The 22105-nt window shown below is 42.6% G+C and overlaps 1 protein-coding gene across 1 annotated transcript in view; it reads left to right on the top strand.

Annotated features, from left to right (window-relative positions):
* stim1b (stromal interaction molecule 1b) overlaps positions 1-5902 on the top strand; it is an 86512-nt gene extending 80610 nt beyond the window's left edge. Inside the window, exons 12-13 of the mRNA XM_056284841.1 lie at positions 2508-2571; positions 5403-5902. Of these exons, the coding sequence (XP_056140816.1) occupies positions 2508-2571; positions 5403-5835 (497 nt within the window). The 3' untranslated portion in view covers positions 5836-5902. The remainder of the gene's footprint in view (positions 1-2507; positions 2572-5402) is intronic.
* The last annotated feature ends 16203 nt before the right edge of the window (positions 5903-22105 follow it).

A 22105-nucleotide genomic window follows, 5' to 3' on the forward strand; every position in this document is an offset into this window, starting at 1 on the left:
CTGCTATGAAGTGGGTGAAAGCTAAACAGATGGTGAAGAAGGGAACACAAATATTTCCTTAGCAATAGCTAGCAGGTAAAGTCTTTATGCAACTGAAAATTCTTAGTAACTCAGAAATTCACCAAACTGTATTGGTTACTGAGCAAAAAAGCTTGACTGATGTTGCAGCTAGGTTTCAATCAAAGAAGACTATATGGAATTTAGTTGAGTTTTTCTTCGTTTTTCTGTTCAGTTTCTGACACTAGTCATGCTAGTCATGTACACTAGTCGACTCTGTGACATGACTATTATTTAGTAAATCTAAACAAAATAAATCTAATACTTATATTAATCCTTTATTGAGCCCTAAAATCTTCCCACTAAAGGGGAAAAATTATCCATGGATGGTTTATAGTACATTTTAGCTGTACTATAGGCCAATATGTACTGTAAAAGACAGTCCCTCTGTCTATCAAATAGCTCTATTCACACCATTAAATCTAATGAATTTTGCTAAAGTAAATCTCATGCATCCTATTAGAGGAAATGAAATTGCATACAAGCTGGTATTAAAATTTGGTATGACTTTGTAAAATATGGCTTCACTTTCTCACCTAACCTAATGTCTGCTATGGGTCGCCAACTTCCAACCCCTTGATTGGTTCTCATTCTATGCTTATCTCTCCCTTGATTGGCTGTCTCCAGACGCCGCCTGGCAGATGGACCGGCGAGTGAGCGACCTCTGGCCCTTGAGTGGCATCGCAGACAACCAATCCCCATGGAAGCACTCCGGTTGGACCCTCCGTCCTTCCTTCACTCACTCTCTCCTTCCCAAAGCCCAGTTGGACCCTCCGTCTTTCCTTCACTCACTCTCTCTCACTCTCTCTTTCCCAAAGCCTGGTTGGACCCTCCGTCCTTCCTTCACTCACTCTCTCTCACTCTTCACTCACTCTCTCCTTCCCAAAGCCTGGTTTATACCTCTGTGTGAATGGTAGAATCATAGACGGCATATCAGCTTCATTTACTTCTGGATTTAGCTGTGAAGAACAGACAGAACAATCACATAACCTTGCACTGATTTACAATCAAAGAGAACCACTAAATTCTTTGTTTCATTGAAAACAAAAAGTTTGAATGTTAATGCAATTTTTTGCAGAGATCCTATGCAACCTTAGGGGTACTCATAAGCCCTAGTGGGTACCCCCCCCCCCCGCACAGATCAGTTTACACTTTCAAAAACATAGAGGTATGAATCAACCAATCAACTATATACAACCTCCAACTCCTACTTGCACTCTGTCTCTTCCAACCAAACCTGCACACCGCAGAAAAGAGGCTATTCTTATGTTGTGAAATGGAGGATTTCACAATACACTGGTAACTTTTAATGTTTCATCCTCTTCCTCCTCATCCTGGAAATAAGCTTTTCTACCTCTTTGCTGACCTGGAAGGCCCATGCTGCTTCTTCTTCCTCTTAGTCTCTCTTTTTCCCCAGAATGGACTTCTAAGTTATTCCCATCTTCTGAAAGCGAAGCTCCACTTGCAGGTTTAACAGCATGAACTGTAGACACTGGTGCAACTCCTTTGACTTGATTAAAGGCTTTTAACCCAAACATCATTTTGAAATGTATTTCATTTCAAAATGATGTTTTGGATATCATGTTTTGTTTTGTTTTTTGGTACAAAACAGCACAGTGCTCTACTTTGGCCTTGCTGTTTTGTAGGTCTTTTTTTTTAATTTTTTTTTTAGTACATTGCTTAACGTAACTAATAATGGCAATAATACTTCGTGACAAAATATGCCCTCATGCTCACCATGTTGTATGTTGCAAAGATGGGACATTTATCAGCTGTCACTTATATATCTTATTTTGGAATAAAAATCTTAAATTGTAGCCATGCAGTTAGTTGTATGTGATATTTAGATTCAACGACATTTTGTGGAAAAAAATGCTACCTTTTTATTTGCTTTTTGCCTGATAAATTGGATCCCATCAGGGTATTTTCAGGTATGAACAGTTTGGTTTGGGAGGCTTTTATTTCCAAAAAGTCATCTTTCCACGAACTGAGGCAAATTCTTGAAAGTACAAAAATGGGTAATGAACACGTCAAATGGGTTTTACAGTTAAGGGACCTTGGTTCACTCTTGGTGAATGAAAAAGTTAAAACTGGTACTGTGATCTTTTCATGTGCAATTCAGCAAACTAAAACTGATTAATAGCCCAAATTTTACCCTGGCACAAGCTTTCCAAATTTCAGTCCTGCTACATTGACTGTTATAATTTACTGAGAAAGAAGCATGAGAAACTATTAATGAAAGTCCTTCTTGTTGTGAAACAATCTTCTTAGTATGTAGATGTAGCATCATCTCAGTAGGACCTTTTTTCAGTCTTTGAGAAAAATGTCAACACTGAAATTTCAAAGTAATAGAACATTTAAGAGAATTTTCCTTAAAGTTAGTGTAACAAAATCTCTAAAAGATTTTGCTTTGTTGACCTACCTTAATGAAGCTCCTTCCTTCCCTGTAGCTCCGAGTCTGATGCCCCTGCGACAGAGGATAGGAGACCCTGCGCTGACCCACAGTTCTCAGAGGTTGGTTGAAGGGCGGGGCTTGTCTGGGCTGTTGTCGCAGGAGGGGTGTGACCTGTACACACCACATCGCCCCCCTCGCTCCTATGTGCGCCAGTCTCGCAGCCACTCCATTGGCCAGCTGGAATTCCTTCCTGCGCCTTCCCCTCTCTCCTCATCCCTCTCTCATCCATCCATCTCCCCTGCCTCTGCTCACTCCCCGGTCCTTTCTATGTCACCTCCTTCCCCCACCTCCCTGACTGCTTCCTCTTTTTCTCCCACCTCCACTGAGGGCACCACTCACTTTTCTGCTCTTCTTGTCCGCTCCTCCTATTTCCAATCTCTGGAGACGATGTCTGGCCTCCCACCTGCAGGGAGCGCCATGAAGACTAGGGCACGACGCCCTCGTTCAGGCAGCTTCGGGTACCTTTCTCTGCATGGACATTTTGTCTTTGGGTGCTCCAATACTTGTGCTAGTTTGGCTAACATATCACTGTTCGAGAATTTTGTCGGTACTAAAATGCAACACTGGGAGCCAGAAGTAATTTGACAGAAATCAAAGCAAAGTGACTTGATTTTCTGTTCTAAAGTCTATATTGTACAAAAGTTATGCTAGTATGGCTAACTAATATATTGGCATTAGAGAATAAGAACTAGAATAAGGAGAGCTTTAGCTTAGTTGTACTATTAGAGATGCACCAATCAACTGGCTGGTGACCAGAATCGGCTGATTTTATGCTTGATCGGCCATGACCGATGACCGGCTGGTCAGTCTCAGATATATCTGATTCTGTGCCGGTCAAATTTACATGATGGTTCACATCGCGCACACAGTGGCACAGAGAGTAATGAGCCATTCACTTTGAGATAATGTGGGATATACTGCAATCTATTTTCAGTTGGATTTTATTTGTACAAAAAAAGCTCTGTCCAGTAACTTGGAGCACTTTTTTATTTTGTGATTTGTTTGAGTGAGACAAGGTCCTGTATCCTGGTGTAGTTTTGGAGAAAATGTAAAAGCTATTTAATAGTCAGTGTTCTGGTATGAACATAAAATTTCAATTTCAATTAAAGAAAAGTTTTAAAAAATATGTTTGCGTATGCTGTCAATTATAGTTCTTAGGAAAAAAATCGGAATTGGCAGGTCAGACTTTTAAAGAATCAGAAATTGCAATCGGTGCATCTCTATATACTGTTATACAAACAATTTAGACACACATGCAGTACAAATATACATTTCAAATACATACACAAAAGAATACACTAGGGTACATTTCAACAAACAAAAATACTCAGGTTTAATCTTTCTAGTCATTTTTAACGTGTGTTTGATGTTCAGAAATTACTTAATAGTTTTGGATTTTGAACTTTAACGTAATAATAGTCATGTCAAGGCCTTGTTCCAACTGTTCGCTCCACACATGAAGTCATTCACCACCTTACCCTGCTTGTGCACCTATAATACCTCAGCTTGATTAACCACCGGGCAAGTGGGCATATGCTCCAGGGCCTAAAGCCACCAGGGCACCAGGCCAAATATAAATTGGGGGTACCAGGCTCGCACACATACGATCTCATGTAGAAATAGGCCCTAGACCAAAGGCTTTCATAACCTATTTTTATGATTCCCCATCCTTATCTCTAAAGCCTTTGCTGTTATTTTATCAAGGCTGAAAACACGGTCTCTGTTGATGCTTTTCCATTGCAAGGCAGAGTGGTTCTGAGCATGGACAGAAACCATTCTAGTGATATTTCCATTGGTGAGCAGCTTGGCTTGGAACGGTTCCAAACCATGTTCATTTCTGTGTTTTCGGCACAGTTGATAACCATGCTGAATGTGGCCAGATCGTATGGGTAGGAAGTCTTAGTGACATTCGTATTCAGTGACTGGTTTTACATTCACATTACACTCAGTGACTACATCTTACATGGTGTTGATTATCTATGGCACCATTTTTACATCCATGCACTAATCCTATAAACCAGGGGTGGGCAATCTTATCCAGAAAGGGCCGGTACGGGTGAAGGTTTTTGTTCCAACCAAGCAGTTACACACCTGATCCCACTAATCAACCAGTAGAGTCTTTGCTGAGGATTGCGATTAAGAGACACAGGTGTGTAACTGCTTGGTTGGAACAAAGACCTGCACCAACACTGACCCTTTCTGGATAAGATTGCCCACCCCTGCTATAAACTGTACTGAAAGCAAAATTGTAGATTTTCTGTGGGACTTCGTAGTTATGATTTCAGCTCCAAAGCTAATGGAAAAACAAATGATGACCATGTACATGACTCCTTACTGGCTGCCGTCCAGCATGCAATGGCCTCATCCCTGCCTCAGCACAACAATAGAGAAAAAGACATATTTGTTCAGGGCCCTCACCTATGGTCTATATTCAGAGATGAGGGGCCCCACTGAACCTGCTTGCCCCGGGGGCCCTGTGGTTGGTTAATCCTGTCCTGTTCATCTTTCTACATTTGTTCCATCCCTTATCCATGTCTTTACTTTTGTTGAAATAATTCAAACATTCAAATAGTCTACATTTGTAGCAGCAATGTCAGATTCTTCATTAAAATCATTTTCTTTTTCTGTTTTTTTTCTCACATTTTTATCCTCTTTTTCTGCATCTGTCTTGCTGTTTCAATTTCCCATTTTTTGCTTGTCTCTTTCCATTTTCTCTCTCATTCCCTCTTTGTCTCTATTTCTCCTTCTCGTTTTCTCTCTCCTTCCTGCTCTCTTATTTTCTTTCACAAACCTCATTCTCCTCTCTTTTCTCCTACTGTACCTTCTCACTCTCTTCCATGTGCCTCTCTGTTTCTTCATTCCCTTCTCTTGCTATCTTCCTCCCCTCCAGGGATATCATGAACCGGTCTGACTCGGACTCCTCCCTCCCGCTGCCCCTCAGGGAATCACACCACTTGTCCTCTGACTCCAAAAACCTCCATCTGTCATCAACACCCTTACCACAGCCAAACCATGGCTCTGACAGGGCCTCCCCCTTTGTGGTGTCATGCAGTGGCCTTGAGAAGAGCTCGAGCCTGGGGGAGTTGAGGGGTGGCTCCGCTGACCTCACCTCTGCCTATTCCACACGCTCCCTCTGCGCCTCAGCCCCTGGCCCTGACACACTGGGATCCTCACCAGGGACAGGGAGCAGCCGGAGGATCCCACAGCTCCCCACCAGGAGGAGCCCCTTGGAGGAGGACAGCTGCTCCATCTGTGAGGAAACCGACTCTGTTGGTGGACGGAAGAGACACCCCTTTAACAAGATCTTCAAGAAGAAGAAGTAGAGCTTTGAGCTCTATGACGGAGGGGGTCAGAGAAGAAGAACAAAACATCAGGATCCTGGAGCTGTGATTTTTGTCGGGGACTAAAGAAGAGGTAGAAGACATTAAGACATAGGCTATTTGAAAATTTATTTAAGAGGGGGAACTTGAAAGGGGAGCTAATCTCCCGCTTTTTTTTTTAGTTATCCTTTCTTGATGCTTTTTCCACATTTGACTCCCATCCTCAAAACTATTTTCAGACACGTTTTGGTTTCATGCAAAATCTTTGTTTTTAAATTCCCCGTATCTTTTTTCAACAACAACAAAAAAAAACCTAAAATTCTTTATTACGAACCTCTAAAGCAGTTGATCCAGTCCATGAAAGTGAGAACATTTAGTCAACCAGAGGCCAATGACTGCTCTAAAATAAGATAATACACCAATTTATGAGTGTTATTGTTTGCGAATTTTTTCAAGCAATGCTATTTGAGTTCATATGTAACCTTTTTTATTTTTTTTATTTTATGCCGTCTTTCTCCCATACTGATTTGTCCAGTTCTCTGCAAAAACCCTATATGGTGGTTGTGGAGAGTGCAGACTAGCACGTCTGTCCTCCAATACATAGAGTCACCAGCTGCTTCTTTTCATGTCAGCTGCAGGTTCCACTGAGGGAACGAGGAACTTTAACTCTCAGTGAGAAACTGGGTCATTATACAAGTGTACACCAAAGATATACAGCAAAAAATAAGATGTTAACAAAGCACATAAGATTTATAAAACACAAACTTTTTTTTATGATGTTGGATCAAATCTATTTTGTGGCTAAAATAAGATTCATATTACTGTGGCTATGGTCAGATGTAAAGAACGTATTTTGCATAAAGTGCAAATGTGCATAGTTATGAGATAGTAGTTTGTGCAGTTTTCACATCCCATAGAGCCAAACTAGAAATATGTTACATTTTTATTCCAGCTAAAAACATTCTCATAAAATATAACCCTAGCAACGTGACCTGTCTGCAGGTCAATATTACATTAGCAGTTTTTTTTTCCAATATTGGTAGAATTGGTTTCTGCCCAGGCAGCACGGTGGTGCAGTGGTTAGCGTGGTTGCCTCACAGCAAGAAGGTCTTGGGTTCGAGCTCCGGGGTAGTCCAACCTTGGGGGCCGTCCCGGATCGTCCTCTGTGTGGAGTTTGCATGTTCTTCCCATGTCTGCCTGGGTTTCCTCCGGGTGCTCTGGTTTACTCCCACAGTCCAAAGACCTGTAGGTCAGGTGAATCGGCCATACGAAATTGTTCCTAGGTGTGATTGTGATGTGTGTGTGTGTGGGCCCTGTGGTGGCCTGTCCAGGGTGTCTCCCCGCCTGCCGCCCAATGACTGCTGGGATAGGCTCCAGCATCCCCGCGACCCTGAGAGCTGGGTAAGCAGTTTCGATAATGGATGGATGGATGGTTTTTGCCCATCTGATAACGTGAAACCACTGGGAAAACTGTGAGCTGCCGGTACAAGTACTGTAGTTGGTTCAGCAGATCTGAGGAATAATTAAAAGAGAGGTACTGCAGTCATTACAAAATCGCCACCTGTTATTATACTGCTTGTTCGGACAGGCCATCCTCTCACTGTTTTGTAAGACCAAATCTGTTTCTGATAATAGTTGGTGAAGTCTATGTATGCCAAAAACATTAACAAAGTTTAAAGAGTGGTATTTTCATATCAACCCACATTTCTTTCCCTCTCTGGAAAACAGATTTTTGTTTTGCTCAGGTCATTGTGTACTTTGAGCAAACTTCAAAATTCAAACAAATATGAACATAACCCATTGTATGTACTCACAAACACACACACACACACACACACACACATAAATATATATACTGTATATATATATATATACACACACACACACACACACACACACATATATATAAAACCCAGTGAGTCAAGTAAATCTTTATGAGACAGTACAGGCCTGTTTCATGCCATAAGCAATCATCAGCTGTCAATAAAGCTACCGTGAAAGGACATACCATTTATTGCCTCGTCATGCACATCATGTGCACAACGTCCAATGGGGAAGGGAGAGGTGCGACATTCAAAAACACGATCGCTACCGGTTTAATGGGGGGAGTTGGTGTTTGGCTATTATCATGATTTATTTATAATTACAAAATAGGTGCCTATATCTATGTCTGCAACTGCTGGCCAATTCATTCCTGTTATTCAATGTAGACATTTCTGGTTTGCAAATGATGAAATATTTTTCAGTTAGACATAGATTGCACATTTTACTACTGGTTGAATATGCCCTGTTCTCTGAGAGGATTTTCCAGGTGGTTGAATAATTAATGTTTCTGTCCGCCAATGACCAAATATAACAGCTTAAAGAGGTTACATTCTTTAAACGATTGTTTCTAAAGCTACATGTGTGCATTAAACCTCTTTTTGAATGTTCCCTCTGTTAGACTGATGTATGTCTCTATTTTGCCGTTGTCATCTCTCGTCACCGTAGCTTGGTAGATAACTCCTTTCATCTGGCAATTTCCCTCGAGGGGGCATGAGTCGTTCACACGGCAGTTGCAGTTGGGGGAGTCCGGTTGTGATGAAGGTGTCATTGATTTGTTCATGATTCTTGTGTTGTGGGATTCTTGGTGCGGAGCAGAAACTTGTGAGCTAGTTGAAATGTATTTGTTGTCTCAACTACAGGACCTAGACATCAATGTCGGACTCTAGAGGGATGATGGGCTAACAATTTGTAGCAAAACACCAAGAGAAGTCGAGCAAATTAAGAAATCTATATGCAAAATATTCCCAAACAATGGGCTAAAAATCATAATTGAAGCAAACAAAAAACAAATTGACCTTGTGGACATCTCAATGGACCTTAGGAACGGCACATACAAGCCATACATTAAGCCCAACAACACGCTGCAGTATGTCCATAGAGAAAGCCACCACCCACCGTCCATCTTGAACATCCCAGAAAGTATTAATAGAAGACTCTCAAAATTATCATCTGAGTCCATCTTCAATGAAGCTACACCCCCCCATACCAAGACGCATTACAAAAGAGCAGCTACAATTTCAAGCTCAAGTACAACCCACCATTAAATACTGACTGCCAGCAAATCAACAAACGTAGCAGAAAACGAAACATCACCTGCTACAACCCACCCTACAGTGATGCCGTGGCCACAAACATCGGTAAGCACTTTTTTGAACTGGAAGATATTCAATAGGAACACCATCAAAATTAGTTACAGCTGCATGCCTAACATTCAACAAATAATGTCGTCCCACAACACAAGAATCATAAACAAAACAATGAAACCTTCATCACAACCGGACTCCCCCACCTGCAACTGCCGTGTGAACGACTCATGCCCCCTCGAAAGAAAATGCCAGACGAGAGGAGTTCTCTACAAAGCTACGGTGACAAGAGATGACAACAGCAAAATAGAGACATACGTCGGTCTAACAGAGGGAACATTCAAAAAGAGGTTTAATACACACGTGTGTAACTTTAGAAACAACCGTTTAAAGAATGTAACATCTTTAAGCTGTTATATTTGGTCATTGGCGGACAGAAACCACCTGGAAAATCCTCTCAAAGAACAAAGCATATTCAACCAGTAGTAAATTATGCAATCCAAGTCTAACTGAAAAATATTTTATCATTTGCAAACCAGAAATGCCCACGTTGAATAACAGGACTGAATTGGCCAGCAGTTGCAGACATAGATATACGTAAGCACCTATTTTGTAATTATAAATAAATCATGACAATAGACATATACCAACTCCCCCATTGGACCGTTAGCGATCACGTGTTTTTGAATTTTTGAATGTCACACCTCTCCCTTCCCCACTGGACGTTGTGCAGGTGATGTGCATGACGAGGGAGTAAGTAGTATGTCCTTTCCTCGAGTAGCTTTATTGACAGCTGATGATTGCTTATGGCATGAAACAGGCTTGTACTGTCTCATAAAGAATTTACTTGACTCACTGGATTTTATATATATATATATATATATATATATATACACACACACACACATCCTATAAAAACTGAGTCATCACTCCCAGTTATTTTTCCAAACTCTTGTCAGGTAGCAAATTATAAAGTACAATAAGAGAAAATGGCCTAGCATTAAATTTTTGGTTGCTCTCCCAACAAAAATCTGTTCTCATCCCCTAAAATGTCAGTTGGATTTTAGGGATTTTTATTGTTATAAAGCATCCCATCCAAATGTTCCGCTTCAGCTGGATTCACGGCTAAGTGCAGAACAAAAAGTGCAGTGCAGAAGAAAAGTTATTTTCAGCTCATCTTGAAGAGCGTCAGTTGCTCTCAATGGGTGGTCTAAGGATCCCCATGCTAATTATAATCCCACTGTAATTGAGTTTAGCTGAAACTATATCAGTAAGAGTGTGTAGAAATGTCTGTTCTAATCAGGCTTCACTCTTAACACTGTTATTGCCCCATTTACACTGTGGACAGTTATACTATTCAGTGCCACACAACATTTTATTTTTCCCACACCCACAAATTGGATATTGTGAATAACTTTTAGGTGTGTGTGTGTGTGTGTGTGTGTGTGTGTGTGTGTGTGTGTGAGTGAGAGAGAGAGAGAGAGAGAGAGAGAGAGAGAGAGAGAGAGAGAGAGAGAGAGAGAGAGAGAGAGAGAGAGAGAGAGAGAGAGAGAGAGAGAGAGAGAGAGAGAGAGAGAGTCCATGTCTGATCTCCTGTTATTAGACTCCAGGGTATAGTCCAGTTTTTTATAATCAGGATCTAATAAAAGCTTCCTCATGTATTTTTCCCAGTGTTAGCTTTGTCCATGTATTTGGCTATCAAAAGATTTTAAACTGTGAAAACTGATCATTTTAAATTGCCAATAGGCGTAAAGGTCCATTTGGGCCAGGCGTCTGGGTGGCGTGGCCATTGCCTACCAACACCAGGATCGCCAGATCGAATCCCCGTGTTACCTCCGGCTTGGTCGGGCGTCCCTACAGACACAATTGACCATGTCTGCGGGTGGGAAGCCGGATGTAGGTATGTGTCCTGGTCTCTGCACTAGCACCTCCTCTGGTTGGTTGAGGCACCTGTTCGGGGGGTAGGGGGAACTGGGGGGACTAGCGTTATCCTCCCCCTGGTGAAACTCCTCGCTGTCAGGTGAAAAGAAGCGGCTGGCGACTCCACATGTATCAGAGGAGACGTGTGGTAGTCTGCAGCCCTCCCCTGATCGGCAGAGGGGGTGGAGCAATGACCGGGACGGCTCGGAAGAGAGGGGTAATTGGCCAAGTACAACTGGGGCGAAAAAGGTGGGGAATAAAAAAAAAAAGACGGTCCATTGGGCCCAACATTGGCCAGGTAACTATATTCTGCCATTATCTTCACATGCTGTGTCTATCATCAATGCAGGACTGGTGGATAGGTGCCTTTTCTTCAGTATGTCATGTATGTATGTATCTGAGGGGTTTGTGGATAATTACCAGACTTTTGGGAAATAAGGTTTGTTATTCATGGTAACAATGTAAACTTGTCATGCTCTGCAAAAAAATGTAGCTAACTTATTCGCACTCTTTTCCATAAATTTTGTTTCGTTTATTTCACTTGTAGTCGAAATGTAGTTTAATTGTCTAAAGATATGTGTGATGTTAATGTGGAAGTTTGGAATGACTCAACAAAGGTGCAGATAGCCAAGAAATAAGCCAACATGCAGACATGTCACACAGTCCGATGAAGGTATTGAATGAAAAACCTGTCTAGAACTAGGGACCTACACACGTGTACGCACGCACACACAAACAAATGTGCAAATAAATAGGTCCAGCATTTTAAATGCTTCATTTGAATCCACTAGATGAAATAAGGCACAGATGAATTCAGACAAGGTTTAGATACCACAGAGGTTCAGTATGATGACACACTCACTTTATAAGACTTATCTAGCCACATGTGACCTGCAGGACTGGGTGTGCACCTGATCCTGTGTGTTCACGTACACTCGTGTATGTGTGTATTTGTGTGCACTTGCACGCATACCTTCTTGCATAAATTTACTTGCTTGAATGTGTACATATGTGTGTGTATATGTGTGTGTATACTGTGAATGTAATACTTAGTATGTACGTGTACAGGTGCATGCCTTGCTTTGGTGTGCTTGTGTTTGTGTGTATTTGCACATATGTGTGTTCCTCTATATGTGTACATGTACTGTATCTGTCTCCGTGTTTAAATGTGTGTGTGTGTGTTTGTGTGAGCCAGCTATCGCTGGCTTCTGTTTTCAAGGCTAGTACACTGAACCAGCTGTTGATATACTCACACCACTGCTCAAGTAAAAACCAACCTGTCTGAAACCCACTGTGTCGTCCTCCATCATGACCTTCTGTATTCAAGGGCCGAAAGCCCTTCACTGCGGTGAGACGCTACTAAAGTTTACTTTTTAATCGAGGGCTTTCATCAAGCACAAACATCACAGTTCTTTTATATGGGGAAAATGACACAATTTTCTTCTAATTGGTGGGGTTCAAATCCCAATCATCTACACTTCTGAAGTGTCTTGGCAGGACACAGAACTTCCTCACACCTTCAGATGTTCTGTAGTTGGCCTCTCAATTAGGCATTACACTTGAGCACTATCAGAATCAGAGTACTTTATTTATCCCTGGGGGGAAATTGGGTTCTATTACAGACACTCACGCTCTAATAACTAAAAACTAACAAGACAAGAAAATAGAAACAGAAACAAACAGAAATAAAAGATAAATAAGAACAAAATATATCAACAAGCATGGTGCACATAACACCCTATTTATGCTGCACTACCGCAGCACACAAGCAGCACAAACAAAACCCGACAGGGCCAGTCCAATGACCAATAGCTCAGCGTGTCTGACAGTCTGAGTCTGAGGGAGGAGTTGTGAAGTTTGATGGCCACAGGCAGGAATGACCTCCTGCGGCGCTCTGTGGTGCTTTTCAGCAGAATGAGTCTATTACTAAAATACTCCTGTGCCCAACCAGCATGTCATGGAGTGGGTGGGAGACATTGTCCATGATGGCACATAATTTCAACAGCGTCCTCTTCTCAGAAACAGCCACCAGAGAATCCAGTTCCACCTCCACAACGTCACCGGCCTTGCGGGTCAGTTTATTGAGCCTGTTTGCATCTGCTACCCTAATACTCCTGTGCCCAACCAGCATGTCATGGAGTGGGTGGGAGACATTGTCCATGATGGCACATAATTTCAACAGCGTCCTCTTCTCAGAAACAGCCACCAGAGAATCCAGTTCCACCTCCACAACGTCACCGGCCTTGCGGGTCAGTTTATTGAGCCTGTTTGCATCTGCTACCCTCAACCTGCTGCCCCAACACACAACAGCAAACAGGAGAGCACTGGCCACCACCAACTCATACCACATCCTGAGCATTGTCTGGCAGATGTTGAAGGACCTCAGCCTCCTCAAAAAGTAGAGACGGCTCTGTCCCTTCTTGTAGAGGGCATCAGTGTTCTTAACCCAGTCCAGTTTATTGTCTATATACACCCCCAGGTACTTACAATATTCCACGTTGTCCACACTGACCCCCTGGATGGAGACAGGGGTCACTGGTGTCATGTCCCTCCTCAGGTCAACAACCAGCTCCTTTGTCTTAGTCACGTTGAGCTGCAGATTGTTCTGCTCACACCACGTGACAAAGTTTCCCACCGCAGCCCTGTACTCAGCCTCCTCGCCATTACTGATGCATCCGACTATAGCAGAGTCATCAGAGAACTTCTGAAGATGGCAGGACTCTGTGTGGTAGTTGAAGTCCGTGGTGTTGAGGGTGAAAATGAAGGGAGACAGGGCCATCCCCTGCAGAGCCCCAGTGTTGCTGACCATTCTGTCTGACACACGGTGTTACAAGTGCACATACTGTGGTCTACCAGTAAGGTAGTCAATAATCCAGGACACAAGGGGGGCATCTACTGGCATTGCTGTCAGCTTCTCACCCAGTAGAGCCTGCCGGATGGTGTTGAAGGCACTGGAAAAGTCAAAGAACATGACTCTCACAGAGTTTGCTGGCTTGTCCAGGTGGACATAGGCATGGTTAAGCTGGAAAATGATGGTATCCTCAACTCCCAGTCGGGGTTAGTTGGCAAACTGGATGGGGTCTAAGTGTGGCTTGACCGTGAGCTGAAGCTGCTCCAGGATGAGTCTTTCCAGAGTCTTCATGATGTGTGAAGTCAAAGCTACCGGTCTGTAGTCCTTGGAGTCCCTGGATGCAACGTTTTAGGCACAGGAACAAGGCAGGATGTTTTCCACGGCATGGAGACCTTTTGAAGTCTAAGGCTCATGTTGAAGACATGGTGAAGCACTCCACATAACTGAGGGGCACAGGCTTTGATCACCCTGGAGCTAACACCATCCGGGCCTGCCGCCTTGCTTGTGTGAAGTCTCAACAACTGTTTTCTGACATGGTCAACCGTGAAGCACACTGTAGGTGTTACAGGTAGGGGAGTGGGGGGGTTGTCAGGTTGGAGAGGGCCATAAGTCCAGGTACCCGGGGGGGGGGGGTAGGGCCCCCGCTGGAGGCTGGGGGGATGTAAGGAGGAGGAGGGGGAGGGAGGGACAGTGAAGTTGACGGTTGGTGAGGGCAGGCAACAGATGAGACCGGGGGGGGGGGGTCATAATAACTATGTTATTATGATCACAATTAGAATATTTGTATAGCTACTATCCCTGTTACCATTATCGCAGTTGTCTATTTCATACTCTGCTGATTAAATAGGTTTTAATTTTACACTAGAAAAACTAACAGTGTGATTATGAAGTCTTCAGTCATGTCTTTCCATTGTGTATCTATGGGAAGAATAATTGGGATTTGGGGTACATGCCAAGGATAAAGCCTGTGGCTTAACATGTCTGGGTGATAAGAGAAACATTACAAAAAGTGAAAAACATTATGGATCTGGGCTTGGAGGAACATTTTCTTCTTTTTTCCCCCAGCCACATTACAGGTTTGGTCAGGTCATGTGAGAAGATGAGTTTGTAAGAGAAGGACAACATATTATTTGTATCACGAGTAGCTTTTTAAAATATATTAATTCGTTTGATTATTCAATAGCTGTGCAATGTCATCTCTACTTATCATGTGGGACATGGATTCATAAGACCCATTTATTTTGCTATTGACGGAAAATCAGATCTGTGTACACTCCAAAACGCTAAATTAATGTTATGACATTTGAAGTCCATCACTAGAACAGTAGCCACCAACCCAAGTTTTACTTTGTGAAAGCAGGTATGTTTGTCTCCTTATTGCTAGCGCCACTTGCTGGGCAACTTGTGGCACAACACCTGTGACGTGCAATAATGGACACAATATTATATTCAACTTGGTGATGTGATGATAAAAAAAAATCATTATTGTTACTTACTGGTCATCATTTGGCAACCAAATGGATTTCCACTAGTCTCTATAACTTACTTCAGTTTGATACTATTTACAGTGCTGTACATTATGAATTTATGAAACTGAGATCCTAAAAGGGGGGGGTAAACTATCATCTGCAGATAAAAACATGGATAAACTGAGTTTAGGCACGTTTACCCTCCACCACACCACTGGTCTCATCAGACGACTAGTTAAAACATGACTCAGTGTTTATACCAATGTAGTGTTTCCTAGTCTTTACTGTTCCGTTAACTGCTCAAGTCAGGAGATCTGTACATATCCTGTTATAGATGATATGATAATATATGAACCTGGTGTGAATGCTGTATAGTGTAGAACCACTATTGTATTAGTTTTCTGTTAGGCCAATTTGTTTTTTTCTTTTTGTATTCTTTACAGAAGGGAGCTACAATATCAATTTCCAAAGTGATTGATTTCAGTTGGTTTCGTCATAGGTTTTCACGTCTCTGACACAGCTGGAAGCAGCAAGGGGTGGAGTTTTACTTACATTAGCCCCACTGAGTGCATTGCCAATAATGACAAAACCAACTTGGTCAATGTTTAATGAGTTAAATTGTGGAAACGCTCCCAGGCACCACAAACTTATTTAAATATTTACTTAATGTGTTAATTTCCTATCATCCGCTCTGGATACCTGCCCTTTTTTGATGGAGAGATGGTGCCATTTAGTGGCAACATGTACCTGTTGAGATGGGAGCTATACAGTAGAGTGGCTAAATAGGTCCCCGAATCCCCTAATATCTTGCACAATCTATGTTTTAATCCGCTAAAAATTTATAATTCCCCTTCAAAAACGCTCTTCTCCCCTTCATCTCCATACCACAAGGATTATTAGTCTCTCCTCTCTCTTCCATGGCTGACTTGACTTAAGATGCAGCAAAATGAGCAGGTAGATCTGCGTGAAATGTGGGATCTGTTATAAGAGATCTCATCTTTTACCCAGATGTTTTGTTTCATGTTTCATGAAAACATCTTGTGGATCTTATATTCTATACGTTCTGTGTTATTGACAGTGACACTACGAATTTATTCTTAATGTCATCCATTCATCCATTTATCCATCCCTTATCTATACCGTCTTAATCCAATTCAGGGTCGTGGGGGGTTGGAGCCTGTCCCAGCAGGCACTGGCTGAAAGTAAAAAAAAAAAAAGATACCCATAGCTCACGTGACTGTAAGTTCTTAATGAAAACCTTACTGGTCTCAGATCAAGATTCCTACAATTTGCAGAGGTGGAAAAACCTGGTCCAGGAAGTAAAAACCCTAACTGTGTCTTTACTCCACCCATATACTAAACCGTCAGATTGCACTGACTAGTTTCCCAAATTAGCTGGTTTAATACATGGATGGAGTAAAGATACGGTTGGGGTTTTTACTTTCTGGACCTGGTTTTTCCACCTCTGACAATTTGATTATAGGCTCTAAGCTTGTTTCCAGATATTTTAGTACTTCACCATAGAGCTGTCCGCAAATACAGTGAATATTGTAGAGTAACAGGGGTGCAAAGATGGCTTCTCAATTCTCATATCCAAATAGCCATTGGCATTAATTTGCCAAATTATTTTTCTTCATTTCTTGATTGCGCAACAAAGAAAACTGCACAATTTGAGTGCCACCCCGTTAAAACCAGCTTCCCCTCGGCACATCCCATCTAAAATGTTTTTACTCAAGCACCGGCTTTTGTTTTCATTCCTTAACTTCTCAGTCACTTTACTGTCTCCCACTTTATTTGACCAAGTGGAGAATGGCAGGTGTTTTTTTTAAAGTCTTTAATAGAGAAAAGCTACAGATGACCACCTGAAATATCACAAATATTATTTTACATGTATTTTTCTGGCTTGTCCTCTGTAGGTTGTGTCTATCTCTTATCTCATCTCATCGCATCATCAGCCGCTTCTCCAGGGTTGGGTCGCAGTGGCAGCAATTTAAGTAGGGCACCCCGGACATCCCCCCTCCCCAGCAATGCCCTCCAGCTCCTCCTGGGGGATCCCAAGGCGTTCCCAAGCCAGATTGGACATGTAGCCCCTCCAGTGAGTTCTAGGTCTACCCCGGGGTCTCCCCCCAGTTGGACATGCCCAGGAGGCATCCTAATGAGATGCCCGAACCCCCTCAACTGGCTCCTTTCACCGCAAAAGAGCAGCGGCTCTACTCTGAGCTCCCTCAGGATGTCCGAGCTCCTCACTCTATCTCTAAGGCTGAGCCCAAACATCCTACAGTGGAAACTCATTTCAGCCGCTTGTATCCGAGATCTCACCCTTTCGGTCACTACCCAAAGCTCATGACCATAGGGGAGAGTTGGAACGAAGATTGATTGGTAAATTGAGAGCTTTGCCTTCCAGCTCAGCTCCCTCTTCAACACAACAGTCCGGTACTACGTCCGCATTACTGCTGATGCTGCACCAATCCGCCTGTCAATCTCCCGCTCCATCCTACCCTCACTTGTGAACAAGACCCCGAGATACTTGGACCTCCTTCACTTGAGGCAACAACTCATCCTGAACCTGAAGGGAGCAATCCACCATTTTCCGGTAGAGAAACATGGCCTCAGACTTGGAGGTGCTGACTTTCATCCTGGTCGGGATAACCGGGTTACTTCTAATATAGTCTAAAAAACACCATAACAGAGAGAGGGGGGAGCCCTATTACTTAAGCAGTTGCATTAGTAATGCCGGGGGGGCGGGGGGGTTACCTCTTTATTTATCTCACCCACACAAATCGGTACCTACATCTCTTCTGACTTTTGCTGCCATATTTGAATGATAATCTTGTGGGGGGGGGGGGGTTATCATTTGCTTACTACAATCTGAATCTGCACTGGAACACTATCCAGTCTAGCCATGATGCTCAGTTTGACTAAGACAGATTCTGCATGCAGGGCAGGTGGTGGCATTTTTTTTTTAATGAGAATCCAAAGTTTAAAAAAAAACTTTTTACATGGAATGAAAATTATTTACTTATCTATTCAATGTTGCTCTGTTCTAGTTTTTTTTCTAATGCTAGCTCACTGAAAGACAATGCACATATGACACAGGAAGTCACTGAAGCGGGGGGGGGGTGGGGTGGGCGTAGGACAGGAAGAAACCATGTCTTTGGATCTTCCTCGTCGTGAAGAAAACCTTATAAGGCAAAATATGACAAGACAGACATTATGCGACAGCAATGATGCTGAGTGATTGTCAGAGCTCTGTCTTTTTTCAAAATACCCATCAACTTAAATTGGCATTGTTTTCCCAGGAATTGCCTATCCCACGACAGGCCGATATCCATGATACATACCCATATGTACTATATATGGATAAATGTGCCCACAACAGATGGCCCCAAAAATGCACATACAAAATGTAAAACACATACATTTTGGTGATTTTAATTTCTCTTAATTGACAAGGGCACCCTTTGAGTATCTCACTCTGAGTAAATTTTGACAGATGCTGTTTAACTGAGAAGCAACTGTAAAAATATACAATTAGACCGCTGTTATTTTCCAGCTCTGACCACAAATTCGCTCCATTTCAACGGAAGAGAAAGTATCAAACACGCCCTACAGATGTACCAACCTTGTGCAACCTGCAAGCACAACTAAAAAAGGAGAAGTGAGAGGGGAAAGCCAGATATGTTGTTTGAATCAACTTCCCCTGAGATTAAGTGCCAATCACTCCATCTTCATTAGACAAATGGGATGATGGAGCTCTCCTGCAAGATCATTGAGTTTTCCCTTAAAAAGTCTTCTTTTGAAGTTCGACAACATGCAAATACCAACCACACATAAGAAAAAAAACATGCAAATGTCCAACAAAACGTGTTGGCCCCTGTACAAAGAAGACCATCTTCACATATTATTAGGTATGTAAACTTTCAAATACAACACATTACATTTATATTTCATAAATAAAGTCATTGCATGGGGTCACCCGGTGGCTCACCTGATAGAGCGCATACCACATAAGATGGCTTGGGTTTGTATCTGGCTCGGGCCCTTTGCTGCATGTCATCCCCTGCTGTTCCTGTCTCTCTACTATCACTATCTGATAAATAGCAGAAAAAGCAAAAAAAAATCTAAAATAAATAAAGTCATTGCAGCATATGATAGGCTGATGGTGAGAATTGTGTAGACTAGTGGAAGGCAAACTTGTCCACCAATTAACCTTGACATTTCTACTTTTTAGAGTTAGTACTTGAACAAAATCCTACATTCTTCTCACTTTTCCTTAAATTGATTTCTTGGAAGTGTAAGAGTTTTTGATCCCGAGTCTCCAAACATCTCACTGCTAGCTAACACCTTGCATGTTAGCTGTTCCCCATTGCTTTCAAATGACTATGCCAACATTGCTAACACGACATTTTGAGAGGAAGGAAGAGATGTAGAAACTTGTTCCCCCTATACGAGCAGTTACAGGGGGTGGGGGGTGTCCAACCCAAGATAATGGTTATGATTTGCTTCTGTAAGGATATTTGGCTGAAATTACCCATCGTGTAGGTATGTAAACCATACAGAGCTGGTGTCACATCCCTTATTCTCCAGTTCAGGATATGTACTCACTGCAAGCAACACAAAGCCATTTCAGATGCTTTAACAGATGTCCTTTTTGACACTGTTTATCACTGTTGTATGTGAAAAAACAAACAAACCCATGAACATCTAAATCCTGAATGCTTAAGAAAGCCACTTTATTTTGTCATTGTACAGTTTACGACGAAATGTGTGCTCTACATTTAACCCATCCTATTGTATAGGAGCAGTGGGCAGCTGTAGCGCCCAGGGATCAACTCCAGTTTTTCTTTCCATTGCCTTGCTCAGGGGCACAGATAGGGCTATTAACCCTAACATGCATGTTTTTTTGGGCAGCACAGTGGCCCAGTGGTTAGCACCGTCGCCTCACAGCATGAAGGCCCTGGGTTTGAACCCCAGGGTTGTCCAACCTTGGGGGTCATCCCAGGTCACCCTCTGTGTGGAGTTCGCATGTTTTCCTCCTGCCTGCAGTGGGTTTTCTCCAGGTGTGCCCGTTTCCTCCCACCATCAAAAAGACATGCATGTGAGGGTTTATACTCCTGTCTGTGCCCCTGACCAAGGCAATAGAAAAAGAACTGGAGTTGGTCCCGGGGCGCAGCATGAAGACGGCAGCCCACTGCTCCTTAGCTACACAGATCACAGCTAGGATGGGTCAATTTGCAGTAAATTAATTTCCCCAAGTTGGTTAATAAAGGAAACTTAATAATTTAATTTTTGATGGTGGGAGGAAACCCATGCAGACACGGAGAGAACATGAAAACTCCACACAGAAAGGACCTGGGACAGCCTGGGGTTCAAACCCAGGACCTTCTCACTGTGAGGTAACAGTGCTAACCACTGGACCACCATGCGGCTTTTGTAGTTTTTTGTCTTGGTTGCTGTTGGAGTAAGACTTAAATACAGCACAGTGGTGGGTGAAGTTATGACTAGCAAGTAGATATTGATTGTCAAAGGACTTTACCAACAGACACAACAACATCAATATGGAAAACCCAAGTTCAGCCATGTCTCATTTTTGCCACTGAGAAAGGCACTTACACAACAGCACTAGTGACTGTTTGATATCAGATAGATCTCTGGGAAATGGAGTGGCAAAACACCATTGCCACGTCCCAGTATTATTGTCCCCGTAGTAACGTTAACAAAAAGACAATCCTCAGGATTGCACTCCTATTTCCTGTTCCTGTACATGGGCCTACTGATGACACTTGATGCACATCTCATCCAGAAAAAGATGAAAAACCTGTATACCCATATGCTGATTGCATGTTTTTTGTTTTACTTTGTGATGCTTTAACTGATGTGTTTATTTTGAGTGATCTAAAATTAGTGTACCAAGATTGGATCGTTAAATTTAAAACTTTACGAGCAACTTATGGGGAGAAAAAGGGTCAGAGCAACAACAACTGGTAGAAGATGTCACAACAGCCAATACATGTACACCCTGGAGAGAGGAGCTGTGACAGGTAAGTGCTGGTTGAATAGACAGATTATGAGACACAGATGGCTTAAAGCACCCCCCCAACTACAAATATGAGATCAAATAAACACCTGTAACATTAATGGAGATGTTGCTTAAAAGAAAGAGTGACTTCATAAGTGACTTCACAAAGAGCTCTGGTTTAGGGGTGGATCCCCTGACTCCCTGCGCCCCCAGGCCTGTGCCCCAGTAGGTCCTAGGGTAATCCATCCATGGAATAAAGTGGTTGTGAATTTTAGAAAGGTGTCAATTTAAGATGTGGGTAGCTACCCAACCAACATTGTACAACAGTTGTCTGTGATCAAACAATGTGATTGGCTAGGAGCCGTGTGCTATTTACTATAACAACACTTCAGCTGCATCACAACACCTGATTTCATCAACAGCTGACCTCAGTGACTGTCTTCAAGTGTGTGTGTGTGTGTGTGTGTGTGTGTGTGTGTGTGTGTGTGTGTGTGTGTGTGTGTGTGTGTGTGTGTGAACAATGGATATATGCATGCGTGCCGTGTGCGTGTGTGTGTGTGTGTGTGAGCAATGGATGTATGTGTGTGTGTGTGTGTGTGTGTGTGTGTGTGTGTGTGTGTGTGTGTGACAACAGTGAATGTGTTTTAAAAAAAAATCATTACCTATGCAGACAACCTGACTCTGACAACGTACACGGGATTCATCAATGAAGCATGCAGGGTTATCTGATGCTAATGCTAACGCAAGTCCCACAGCACACACCCTCTTCTCACACTGCACAATGAGCCCCATCTGCACACATTGTTAACACAGTGTACAGATTAACATCAGGTAAGCAAAGCTGCAAACTTGCTATAGCAGCGTTTACTGATACTATTTCATTTAT

Source organism: Lampris incognitus, chromosome 8 (assembly GCF_029633865.1).
Source record: "Lampris incognitus isolate fLamInc1 chromosome 8, fLamInc1.hap2, whole genome shotgun sequence".
Classification (NCBI taxonomy): domain Eukaryota; kingdom Metazoa; phylum Chordata; class Actinopteri; order Lampriformes; family Lampridae; genus Lampris; species Lampris incognitus.